The sequence below is a fragment of the Armigeres subalbatus genome, chromosome 3 (genome assembly GCF_024139115.2).
Source record: "Armigeres subalbatus isolate Guangzhou_Male chromosome 3, GZ_Asu_2, whole genome shotgun sequence".
Taxonomy (NCBI): domain Eukaryota; kingdom Metazoa; phylum Arthropoda; class Insecta; order Diptera; family Culicidae; genus Armigeres; species Armigeres subalbatus.
The window spans coordinates 249,011,133-249,024,693 of record NC_085141.1 but is presented as its reverse complement, the minus strand read 5'-3'; the positions used below and the strand labels follow the sequence as shown (position 1 = coordinate 249,024,693).

The 13,561-nt window shown below is 42.8% G+C and overlaps 1 protein-coding gene across 1 annotated transcript in view; it reads left to right on the top strand.

The window, feature by feature from the left end:
- The window catches only part of LOC134223341 (proton-coupled amino acid transporter-like protein pathetic), an 89,601-nt gene extending 76,431 nt beyond the window's left edge, over positions 1 to 13,170 (top strand). Inside the window, exons 6-8 of the mRNA XM_062702489.1 lie at positions 11,726 to 12,052; positions 12,114 to 12,326; positions 12,397 to 13,170. Coding sequence (XP_062558473.1) covers positions 11,726 to 12,052; positions 12,114 to 12,326; positions 12,397 to 12,826 — 970 coding nt within the window. The 3' untranslated portion in view covers positions 12,827 to 13,170. The remainder of the gene's footprint in view (positions 1 to 11,725; positions 12,053 to 12,113; positions 12,327 to 12,396) is intronic.
- Positions 13,171 to 13,561: the final 391 nt, after the last annotated feature.

Below are 13,561 nucleotides of genomic sequence, written 5' to 3'. Positions count from 1 at the left end.
GATAACAAAGAAGGTGGGAGGGTCATTTTGGAAAAGGGAAAGTTATGGGGGAAGGGTTGTCTTTAAAAATGAGCAATTCAGTGTAACTCCCAGGATAAATTCCAACCAGATTTGGTACACTTATTCTCTATTTTTGGAAGATGTTTATTGAAAAGGTAGGGCCAAACAAAGATATAAAAATATATTGATACAAAGGTTCAATTCTATGAGCGGTAGATCTACCTCTGTGGGTTTCGTGCTACAGCATTGGACATTTTAATTCTATAATTTACTTTTCAGTCCCTAGCAAAGCCGGATACATATAGCTATTAGCTATCTATATATCTCGGATACTTATTCAACGTATGTGACGTATGTGATTTTGTAAACAAAAATTTAAACGTTGATTTCTGCAATCTGATAGCACTCCCACGCAAACTATCGCCACATACAGGTAGGGGAGGTTTCGGCTACATGTTCGTTGTATTGGTTTGCGTGGGAGTGTCATCATATTTGACAAATCGACGTATGCATCTTTGTTTACAAAATCACATACGTCGTTTTGAATAAGTTGCCGAGATATATAAAACTCAATGTTTGTATGTTTGTGTGTGTGCTCCAGCCTAACTTCTGAACCCATTATTGTATTGTTTAGTTATCGATCAATTCAACCATTTATCGAAATCATGGTTTGCCCAACGTAAAAAGCAATGATTAATGTGTTTCCTTCTGGATGGTGAATGTGATCCCTTCTTTAAAATAGACGTTTGCTCGGAATAAGGCATCGGTGGATGTTTGTCCTTCTTTAGAAATAGACGTTTGCCCGGAATATGGCGATTATGGATTCGCTCCCTTTTCCAAAATCAGTCAATGTTTTCAAATGAAATCTGCCTTCTTTTGATCAAATGATGAAGTATCGATAAGATAACGCAATTATCCTGTTGACCAATTGGTTTATTCATTTTCCGATTGTGAAAAAAAAAACTGCGAATCAAACTGGCAATTCCGAGCAAGGCCGGGTACATAAAGCTAGTAGTGAATATGTGTACAAAATTTGATTGAAATCGGTCCTGGGGGTTGGGAGTTACACTGAGTTGCTCGTTTTCCAAAGACAACACCTCCCCCTATACCCTCCCCTTTTTCCAATGACCATCCCATCCCTTTGTTATCTTTTCCTTATGATGTAGAATGTGTACCAAATTTGGTTGAAATCGGTACAGGGGTTCATGATTTACTTTGAATTGCCCGTTTTCTAAACAAAACCCCTCCTCCAGACCCTCCCCTTTCCCAAATCCCTCCCATATGATTACCTCCTCGTAGTGAATATGTGTACAAAATTTGGTTGAAATCGGTCCTGGGAGTTGAAAGTTACACAGAATTGTTCGTTTTCTGAACAAAACCCTCCCACCACCCCTCCCCTTTTCTACATGACCATCCCACCCCTTTGTTAACTTCCTCTGAGGATAGAGAATGTCTGTACCAAATTTGGTTGAAATCGGTCCTGGGAGTTGAAAGTTACACAGAATTGTTCGTTTTCTGAACAAAACCCTCCCACCACCCTCCCCTTTTCTACATGACCATCCCACCCCTTTGTTAACTTCCTCTGAGGATAGAGAATGTCTGTACCAAATTTGGTTGAAATCGGTCCTGGGAGTTGAAAGTTACACAGAATTGTTCGTTTTCTGAACAAAACCCTCCCACCACCCCCCCCTTTTCTACATGACCATCCCACCCCTTTGTTAACTTCCTCTGAGGATAGAGAATGTCTGTACCAAATTTGGTTGAAATCGGCCAAGTGGTTCAGAAGTAGTTAGCGAACATACATACATAGATTGGTTTTTATATATATAAGAAGAAGAAGATAGATGAAAAAAACCGTTGGATTATGATTAACGATTACCGATCGTGATTAAATGTTGACACACTATGTGTATGGTTAATGATTAACGATCGATATGATTAATGATTGATGATTATGAATGATCAAATTGCATAGTGATCCATAATCGAGTAACCTTTATTCCAAATTTTAAAAGGTATGATAATTATATGATAATGATTCAAGATTAATAAATAAAAGCAAGGTATGCAATGATCCAATGTTCCAGCATAACTTCTGTACCCTTGCCCGATTTCAACCAAATTTGGAACAAACATTCTTTTTCTTAAGAAGGCGAAGATGACAGGGATCGATCAACTCAACACTTCATCGAAATCATGGTTTGCCCAGAGAAAAGCAATGATTAAAGTGTTTCCTTCTGGACGGTAAATGTGATCATTTCTTTAAAAATAGACGTTTTTCCGGAATAAGGCATCGGTGTATGTTTTCCTTCTTTAGAAATAGACGTTTGCCCGGAATAAAGCGATTTTGGGTTTGATCCCATTTTCAAAATCAGTCAATGTTTTCAAATGTAATCTACCTTCTTTTAATCAAATGATGAAATATCAATAAGAAAACACAATTATCCTTTTGACCTATTCCAATTCCGATGGTGAAAAAAACTGCGAATTAAACTGGCAACTCCGAGCAAGGCCGGGTACATAAAGCTAGTCTATCTATATATATAAAAACCAATCTATGTATGTATGTTCGCTAACTACTTCTGAACCACTTGGCCGATTTCAACCAAATTTGGTACACACATTCTCTATCCTCAGGGGAAGTTAACAAAGGGGGTGGGAGGGTCATTTAGGAAAGGGGGAGGGGTTTTGTTTAGAAAACGAACAATTATGTGTAACTTTCATCTCCCAGGACCGATTTCAACCAAATTTTGTACACATATTCACCATAAGGAAACAATCATATGAGAGATTTTGGGAAAGGGGAGGGTCTGGAGGAGGGGTATTGTTCAGAAAACGGGTAATTTAGAGTAAATTCTGAACCCCTGCACCGATTTCAACCAAATTTGATACACACATTCTCTACCCTAAAGAAAAGATAACAAATGGGGTGGGGCGGTCATTGTAAAAAGAGGGAGGGTATGGGGGGAGGGTTGTCTTTATAAAACGAGCAATTCAGTGTTACTCCCAACTTCCAGTACCCATATCAACCAAATATTGTACACATATTCACTAAGAGAAGTCGATCACATGGAAGTGTAATTTGGGAAAGAGGGAGGGTCTGGGGAGGGGTATTGTTCAGAAAACAGGCAATTCAGTGTTTCTTTTGAACCCCTGGACCGCTTTCATCCAAATTTGGTACACACATTCTCTATCCTAAGGAGAAAATAACAAAGGGGTGGGATGATCATTGGGAAAAGGGAGGGTAAGGGGAAGGGTTGTCTTTAGAAAAGAGCAATTCAGTGTAACACCCAACTCCCAGGACCAATTTCAGCCAAATTTGGTGCACATTTTCTATTCTAAGGAGAAGATAACAAAGAAGGTGGGAGGGTCATTTTGGAAAAGGAAAGTTATGGGGGAAGGGTTGTCTTTAAAAAATGAGCAATTCAGTGTAACTCCCAGGATAAATTCCAACCAGATTTGGTACACTTATTCTCTATTTTTGGAAGATGTTTATTGAAAAGGTAGGGCCAAACAAAGATATAAAAATATATTGATACAAAGGTTCAATTCTATGAGCGGTAGATCTACCTCTGTGGGTTTCGTGCTACAGCATTGGACATTTTAATTCTATAATTTACTTTTCAGTCCCTAGCAAAGCCGGATACATATAGCTATTAGCTATCTATATATCTCGGATACTTATTCAACGTATGTGACGTATGTGATTTTGTAAACAAAAATTTAAACGTTGATTTCTGCAATCTGATAGCACTCCCACGCAAACTATCGCCACATACAGGTAGGGGAAGGTTTCGGCTACATGTTCGTTGTATTGGTTTGCGTGGGAGTGTCATCATATTTGACAAATCGACGTATGCATCTTTGTTTACAAAATCACATACGTCGTTTTGAATAAGTTGCCGAGATATATAAAACTCAATGTTTGTATGTTTGTGTGTGTGCTCCAGCCTAACTTCTGAACCCATTATTGTATTGTTTAGTTATCGATCAATTCAACCATTTATCGAAATCATGGTTTGCCCAACGTAAAAGCAATGATTAATGTGTTTCCTTCTGGATGGGGAATGTGATCCCTTCTTTAAAAAAAAGACGTTTTCCCGGAATAAGGCATCGGTTCATATTTATCCTTCTTTAGAAATAGACGTTCGCCCGGAAAAAGGCGATTTCAAGTTTGATCCCTTCTTCAAAATCAGTCAATGTTTTCAAATGAAATCTGCCTTCTTTTGATCAAATGATGAAGTATCGATAAGATAACGCAATTATCCTGTTGACCAATTGGTTTATTCATTTTCCGATTGTGAAAAAAAAAACTGCGAATCAAACTGGCAATTCCGAGCAAGGCCGGGTACATAAAGCTAGTAGTGAATATGTGTACAAAATTTGATTGAAATCGGTCCTGGGGGTTGGGAGTTACACTGAGTTGCTCGTTTTCCAAAGACAACACCTCCCCCTATACCCTCCCCTTTTTTCCAATGACCATCCCATCCCCTTTGTTATCTTTTCCTTATGATGTAGAATGTGTGTACCAAATTTGGTTGAAATCGGTACAGGGGTTCATGATTTACTTTGAATTGCCCGTTTTCTAAACAAAACCCCTCCCTCCAGACCCTCTCCTTTCCCAAATTACCCTCCCATATGATTACCTCCTCGTAGTGAATATGTGTACAAAATTTGGTTGAAATAGGTCCTGGGAGTTGCCAGTCACACAGAATTGTTCGTTTTCTGAACAAAACCCTCCCACCACCCTCCCCTTTTCTACATGACCATCCCACCCTTTGTTAACTTCCTCTGAGGATAGAGAATGTCTGTACCAAATTTGGTTGAAATCGGTCCTGGGAGTTGAAAGTTACACAGAATTGTTCGTTTTCTGAACAAAACCCTCCCACCACCCCTCCCCTTTTCTACATGACCATCCCACCCTTTGTTAACTTCCTCTGAGGATAGAGAATGTCTGTACCAAATTTGGTTGAAATCGGTCCTGGGAGTTGAAAGTTACACAGAATTGTTCGTTTTCTGAACAAAACCCTCCCACCACCCTCCCCTTTTCTACATGACCATCCCCCCCTTTGTTAACTTCCTCTGAGGATAGAGAATGTCTGTACCAAATTTGGTTGAAATCGGCCAAGTGGTTCAGAAGTAGTTAGCGAACATACATACATAGATTGGTTTTTATATATATAGATTAAATTAATTAATAGATTAATTAATAGATTAATTAATAGATTAATTGATTGAATTAGGACGATATAAATATAATAATGATAAAGAATGTGCTCAGTTAATTTTTTATAATTATTACCGTAAATTTTGGTAACGATGTCAAGTTCTTCATTCCGTTGTTCAGTTAGAAGCTACTGCCAATATCGAAAGGGTTAGGGAAACGCGAAAGGAAGCTCTCCAACATAATTGTAGTGCAGGGTGAAATAATAAACTCTTAGTAGCGAATAAAAATATTTCAAAAAAATTAAACTTTCGAAAAACTTTAATTTGAGCTTTAAACCTGTAAAAGCTTGCTTTTTTCGCTGTTAGCATTTTCTAAGACGAAAAATGTTTAGTCAGGCTTTCCTTCGGTAGCCGAAGGTCTCAGTGCATGTGTTGATGGGTACGATATGTAGGGCTCAAATGGAGTCGTCTTCTAGGCATCAGCGGTTGTCTTCGGGGGGAAATGGACCGACGGAAAATAAAATCAAGAAAAATAAACCCGGTTTTAATCGTACACAGAACATTTTAGTTTTTAAACCCGTTGGAAAGTACGATTGTTATTTAAAGCCAAGCCTCCCGGAATCCAAATTTAAATCTGCATAAGGAAGCAACGCACAACTATTATTGTTATTAATTCAATAGCATATGTTGAATAATAAAATTGGCAGTTGTGCGCTACTTTAGTATTGAGTGGGGTGCCCTTGAAAACGCGAGTAGATTTAAATTTGGGTTAAGGGGGGCTTGACCTTGACATACAAACATAGTCCAAAATATTTACAACAGGTTCTAACAGCTAGGCGCAGCATCTCTTGAAGATGGCTGGAGAGATATTCGATCTGCCATTGGAAGCACCGCAACCGCTGCACTAGGCACGGTGGCTCCGGATCAGAGAAACGACTGGTATGACGGCGAATGTGAGCAGTTAGTTGAGGAGAAGAATGCAGCATGGGCGAGAATGCTGCAACAACACACGAGGGCGAACGAGGCACGATACAAACGGGCGCGGAACAGACAAAACTCGATTTTCCGGAGAAAAAAGCGCCAGCAGGAAGATCGAGACCGTGAAGAGACGGAGGAACTGTACCGCGCTAATAACGCACGAAAGTTCTATGAGAAGTTGAACCGTTCACGTAAGAGCCACTTGCCACAGCCCGATATGTGTAAGGACATGAACGGGAACCTTCTTACAAACGTGCGTGAGGTGATCCAAAGGTGGCAGCAGCACTACGAACTGCACCTGAATGGCGTTGTGGCAGACAACGGTGGCGGTATGGTAATGATCCTAGGATCACGCGCGCAGGACATGCGACTTCCAGCTCCGAGTCTCCAGGAAATCCAGGAGGAGATCGGCCGGCTGAAAAACAACAAAGCCCCTGGAGTTGACCAACTACCAGGAGAGCTGTTTAAACACGGTGGTGAGGCACTGGCTAGAGCGCTGCACTGGGTGATTGCCAAGGTTTGGGAGGATGAGGTTCTGCCGCAGGAGTGGATGGAAGGTGTCGTGTGTCCCGTCTACAAAATGCTGGATTGTAGCATCTACCGCGCAATCACATTGCTGAACGCCGCCTACAAGGTACTCTCCCAAATTTTGTGCCGCCGACTAACACCAATTGCAAGAGAGTTCGGTGTTCGCAATACGTCAGGTATTGCAAAAATGCCGCGAATACAACGTGCCCACACATCATCTATTTATCGGCTTCAAAGCCGCATATGATACAATCGATCGGGACCAGCTATGGCAGCTAATGCACGAAAACGGATTTCCGGATAAACTGATACACTGATACGGTTGATCAAGGCGACGATGGATTGGGTGATGTGCGTAGTTCGAGTTTCAAGGGGATTCTCGAGTCCCTTCGAAACGCGTAGAGGGTTACGGCAAGGTGATTGTCTTTCGTGTCTGCTATTCAACATCGCTTTGGAGGGAGTAATACGAAGGGCAAGGATTGACACGAGTGGTACGATTTTCACGAAGTCCGTCCAGTTATTTGGTTTCGCCAACGACATTGATATCATGGCACGTAACTTTGGGAGGATGGAGGAAGCCTACATCAGACTGAAAAGCGACGCTAAACGGATTGGACTAGTCATCAACACGTCGAAGTACGAAGTACATGATAGGAAGAGGCTCAAGGGAGGTCAATGTAAGCCACCCACCACGAGTTTCTTTCGATGGTGACGAAATGGAGGAGGTTGAAGGCTTGGGTTGGGCTCACTGGTGACCGCCGATAACGATACCAGCAGAGAAATACGGAGGCGCATAGTGGCAGGAAATCGTACGTACTTTGGACTTCGTAAGACGCTCCCGTCGAATAGAGTTCGCCGCCGTACCAAACTGACTATCTACAAAACGCTTATAAGACCGGTAGTTCTCTACGGACACGAGACCTGGACGATGCTCGTGGAAGACCAACGCGCACTGGGAGTTTTTGAAAGGAAAGTGTTGCGTACCATCTATGGTGGGGTGCAGATGGCGGACGGTACGTGGAGGAGGCGAATGAACCACGAGTTGCATCAGCTGTTGGGAGAACCATCCATCGTTCACACCGCGAAAATCGGAAGACTGCGGTGGGCCGGGCACGTAGCCAGAATGTCGGACAGTAATCCGGTGAAAAGGGCTCTGGACAACGATCCGACGGGAACAAGAAGGCGAGGTGCACAGCGGGCAAGGTGGATCGATCAGGTGGAGGACGATTTGCGGACCCTCCGCAGACTGCGTGGTTGGCGAAGTGCAGCCATGGACCGAGCTGAATGTAGAAGACTTTTATGTGCAGCACAGGCCACTCCGGCCTTAGTCTGATAATAAATAAATAAGGGAAAGACTAACAGAGAGACATTTTCGCGAATGAAATAATGATTTTGAGGTCGAAAATGACAGAAAAGTGAATGATAATGCTTAAAATCAACAGTTTTAAACCTTTGCAACCCTTGAAAATAATTTATATGGAGTTTGCAGTTCAATATAAATTAATGTTGTGCCAAAAAACTCGAACTCAAACATTTACGTTTATTGCTAAATATCAACATTACAAACCAGCAACACGGCCAAACTAACAACATGCTGCCCTACGAAAAACGCGCCATCGCCAATCAAAGTAATCGAATGTCATTTTCAACCAATCAGCAACCGGTACGATTGTGACAGAAAATCGGTACGACTACTTGGCACATCCTATCCTAGGTCTGGACCCTTCTAGAGGCCTAGTGCCCAGTGAACAGATCAGACACCTCGGGGCAGCCACACATGTGCGAGCTTGTTGTTATCTTTCTTGTTAGCTTGTTACAACCAAAAGACTTATGACCGTAACCGAGACACCTATAGCAGGTCTGAGGTGGCTGGCTTATGTTCAACGTACATACCGACCAGCCCACTTCCAGTTTAGCCTTATCCAGCTTCTTCTTGGCATCAACTAGAAGTACTTTGAATGAGGCCACCAGCATTGCCGCAAAGCCTTTCCGCAATCGAATCGCGGAGCTCTGGATCTCTACGTTGCACTGATCTCTCAGCGCTTCTGCCAAATTTCCTACTTAGATTATCTCATCCAGGCCTCTGCACTGAATGACCGAAACTGGACATAGGGCTTAAACTTAAACTCTGAACCTTCAGACTTTAACGATAATTGCTTCATTTCTGTCTTTTCATTAGCCACGACCATTAAAAGACGCATCCTTTTCAACACGGGCTCTACTTTTCTTTATCACTGCCTGGTCCGCTCCACTTGCCGCACCTCTAACGGCTTGCTGTTTCCTCTTCTTCGCCATTTTGGGGATCACGAACCCTCTCCAAGATAAGTCTTCATCCCAGGAAATTCCAGTCACCTTCCTGACTGACGCTGTTCTCTAGGGTCGGCCACCTACATGACCTTCTCACGGCGAACTTCGGTAGACTTTCTTTTCGGAGGTACTGTTCGGGTATGCCGCTTGCAAGATCTTATTTAGTTTCAGAGTTGCAACGCTTGTTGCCATGCGTTTACGAAGCACCGTAGTCTGGCTCTCCTTAGCCGTGCGGTAAAACGCGCGGCTACAAAGCAAGACCATGCTGAGGGTGGCTGGGTTCGATTCCCGGTGCCGGTCTAGGGAATTTTCGGATTGGAAATTGTCTCGACTTCCCTGGGCATAAAAGTATCATCGTGCTAGCCTCATGATATACGAATGCAAAAATGGTAACCTGGCTAAGAAACCTCGCAGTTAATAACTGTGGAAGTGCTTAATGAACACTAAGCTGCGAGGCGGCTCTGTCCCAGTGTGGGGATGTAATGCCAGTAAGAAGAAGAAGAAGAAGAAGAAGAAGTAGTCTGGCTCTCTGCCAGCCGCTTTTCCTCAGAGAGGAGACGAATCTTCGATTTGGCCTCCTCTCTGGCCTTCGCCGCCTGGTACATCACCAACACCTTCTATTCAGCAGGTAGGCGGATCTTATGTTCGGCCTCCTCACTGGCCTCCAGCAGGGTCGTCCATTTTTACATCGACCGGCACCTCCTCCAACCCAGACGCAACTTTTTTTCTTGAAGAATTTGATTGCTATTGGGTCCCCATTGGGGCTGTTGTCGAACCGTGCTGGATTAGTAGTCTTAGTGATCCAACGGTATCAAAGACATGTGGTCAACCATCTCGGACTGGAGTGACAGTTTTCCAGCAGACTTCCTCTTGTCTTCTCATCAGAATCCGAGAGGAATTCCCATCAGAATCCGAGAGAAATTCCCATCAGAATCCGAGAAGAGTTCTCATTGGAATCTCTAGAGAATTTCTTCCAGAATCATCGAAGTATTCCAACCGGAGTCCAAAACAATTCACACTGGATTCCTTCCGCTATCGATACCCTTGGGAATCTGTGGGGGATACCCTTCATAATCCATGGAGGATTTGCTTCGGAATATGTCGTTAATTTGCTTTGAAGTCGTTGTTTCGGAATCATTCGGCGATTTGCTTCGGAATTCCTTGACGATTTGTTTCAGAATACTCCGACAATTTGCTTCAGAATCCCTTGAATATTTAATTTGGAATCTCTCGACGTTTTGCCTCGGAATCCCTCAATGATTTTCTGCGGAATCTCTTGACGATCGGAATCCCTCTGACGATTCGCTTTGAAATCCCTCGACAATTTTTTTAGGAATCCTTTAACAGATTGCTTAGGAATCCTTCGACGATTTGCTTCTACATCCCTGAAACATTGCCTACGAAATCCCTGAACCTTCGCGTTGGAATTCCTGGAGGATGTCCGACGGAAGCTCTGGAACATTCTTGTTGGAACTCCTGGAACATTTCCGTCGGAATGCCTGGAATATTCCTGTCAGAATTCCTGGAGGATTTTAATCGGAGTCTGCACAAAATTCTCATTGGAATCCCTGGAACATTTCCGTCAGATATTCTGGAACATTCCCGCTACCGCCTCCAAGAAAGGGCTTGGATTGCTCCTTTCTTTGAACAACCGTTTGAATGTCGGCAGCCCCATATATTTTTTCATGGTTGCTGTTCACATTGGCGTTTCGGTCGTTCGTGTATATGATAGATATTATTGGTCGAGTAAATTGAGTTTTCGTGCTGCTATTTGTAAAACGTGGTAGATGCTTGACTAAACGAGTGGTGGAGTCAATGTTGGTCGAACTGCTTGACCGTGTTCACGCTGCATAACAGTAGGAATCGTTTTGGTAGAACGTGAAACACAAAAAGAACTAAACTACCCACAAATGGCGTAAGGTACAAGCCTGGAATTGAACCCACGATCTCCAGCTTGAGGCAGAAGCGATAGACACTAAACCACCGAGCTCGTCTTTCTAGTCAGCAGATGTATAAGTCGATCCAAAGGTTCCGGAACTAGCTGATGTAGCGTTCGATGTCCTGGCTTTTTAATGAAACACTGAATTGGCTGCTGGTGTTTTTATAGCACGTTGAATGCTGTGTCTATGATGAAGGTGTTTCTGTTTCTTCAGCATATAGAAGCCTTCCTAGGTTCCTGAAGTTGGTCTGGAAAGGAATTGGAATGAAATCGTTTGCCGAATGGCAATCTAGTTTTGTCGAAAAATTTCACAGGGATAGCGGTTCTTGAACCTAATCTAGCTTAACTTCGGTCGGTTTTCTTTGAAGGATTTGCGTTCAGGAAACAGTGATTTGCTTGATGGATTCATGTCATCATGTGTCAGAGCAGAGCAGTGTTTACTGTGGTTTTTTAGAAAGTTTCCGCTGAACATCGACATTGAGGAAATTGGATCTTATTCGCTATTCGCAATTTCGCGGAAGATGAACTTGTTTGCGATGGTGGCCTTAAAGCGACATGCGCTGGTCTTTTTTAAACGGTTGGATATTGCCAAGTATGAAAATTAGTTGCACTCACTGAATTAAGATTATGTAATCGTTTGGATGGTGCAAAATCAAAGAGCAATATTGTTTTGCAGAATGTGTAGGACAATACTGCTAATGAACATCAAACTCAGGGACTTTTCTTATTCTATAATGATAATCGTAAAGCACACATCTTCTTCCAACTTGAATTCATTGTTCTATAATTCTTTTTTCTACTTCTCAGATTGTTCGTGGACTACGGCCTTATGGCAACGTACTTTAGTGCCGGTTGTGTGTACATCGTATTCATCGGTAGTTCACTCGAGAAAGTGATCAACGTGGCTGCCGAACTGGACTGGAGCGTCCGCATCTACATCCTCCTAACAATGATCCCCGTCCTGTTGATTGGTCAAATCCGTTCACTGAAGTACTTGGTCCCGTTCTCAGCAATCGCCAATCTGTTCATTGTCGTTACCTTCGGCATCACGCTGTATTATATCTTCAAAGACCCATTGGAGTTCAATGATAAGCCGAATTTTGCGTCGTTTGCCACACTTCCTTTATTCTTCAGGTAGGTTTATACAAAAATTCATTTAGATTGAAATACCTAAAGCTTTCATTTTTTTACGCAGTACGGTCATCTTCGCCATGGAAGGCATTGGTGTAGTCATGCCCGTTGAAAACTCCATGGCAAAACCACAACAATTCCTCGGATGCCCAGGAGTTCTGAACACCGCCATGGGCACTGTCATCACTCTGTATGCCATAATCGGTTTCTTCGGATACGTGCGATACGGCGAACTTTCGGCAGGCAGTATCACCCTGAATCTACCAACTGAGGATGTGTAAGTTCCATTCATGATCAAAGCTTTGCATTAGAATTCTAGACTAACGGCCCCCAATTTACTTCCACAGCATGGCTAAAATCGCACAACTGTTGATCGCTGCCGCGATCTTGTTCACCTTCGGCCTGCAGTTCTACGTCCCGATGGACATCCTGTGGAGGAAGATCCACGACAAGATTCCGAAAAACAAGCACAACTTCTCGCAGATCGCCATCCGGACGGGAATCATGATCCTGATGGGAGGAATCGCACTGGCCGTTCCCGATCTGGAACCCTTCATCGGACTGGTTGGTGCGGTCTTCTTCTCCAGCTTGGGCCTCCTGGTGCCGTGCGTTGTGGAAACCGTCTTTCTGTGGCCGAACGAGCTCGGAACGTTCAAATGGATTCTGGTCAAAAATGTCATCTTTGGGGCTTTTTCGATTTTCGCGCTTGTTTCCGGATCGTACGTCAGTATTGAGGAAATCATCAAGCTGTACACCGAAGATGACCATACCGAGTAGTGTAGAATTGGGGGTAGAGTAGGTTAGCTCAGCGTTGGTAGTTCGAGCCATTGTTATGCCATCTTACATTAAGATACTCCTGACGAAGCGATAGTCGCCTCGTAGAGGATTGATATAGCTGTGCGATTTTATTTAAAACAGAAACGAATGATTTCATGAACCTATGCAGGGCCTTAAACAGTGATCTAGAAGCGTTGAAAATGCATTAGAATTTTTGACAGTATTTTACACTGTATATTTTTAAAAGAACCGTAATATTTAAAGCCTGTTCTATCTAGTTTAGAAGTGTGATTAAAAAGTTACTTGAATTCAATGAAATGAATAAACGAAACTGAAAACTTTCACTTCCTATTCGATTTTGTGGACCTGGGTGAATATCACTACAGTTTGTAAAAATACAATATCGTATATGAAAAAGACTTTTTGAATACCTACCTACCTGGATACCTGGTTGTCTACAGCGTCGATACACCTATGCCTGGCGTATTGTAGAGCTCCATAATCGTCGATCTTGGGCGATGTTCCTCCAGTTTCCCCGAACGTTCAGAGTCCCCAGGTCCGATTCCACCGCGTGCAACCAGCGCGTTCGTGGTTTTCCTATTCTTCCGACATTCGCACTAAGTGACCAGCCCACTGAAGTCTGCCGTATATTACACTATTCACAATATTTTCTTCTTTGTATACTTGATACAACTCATGATTCATGTGTCTGTGTCACACACCATTTTCTAGTTT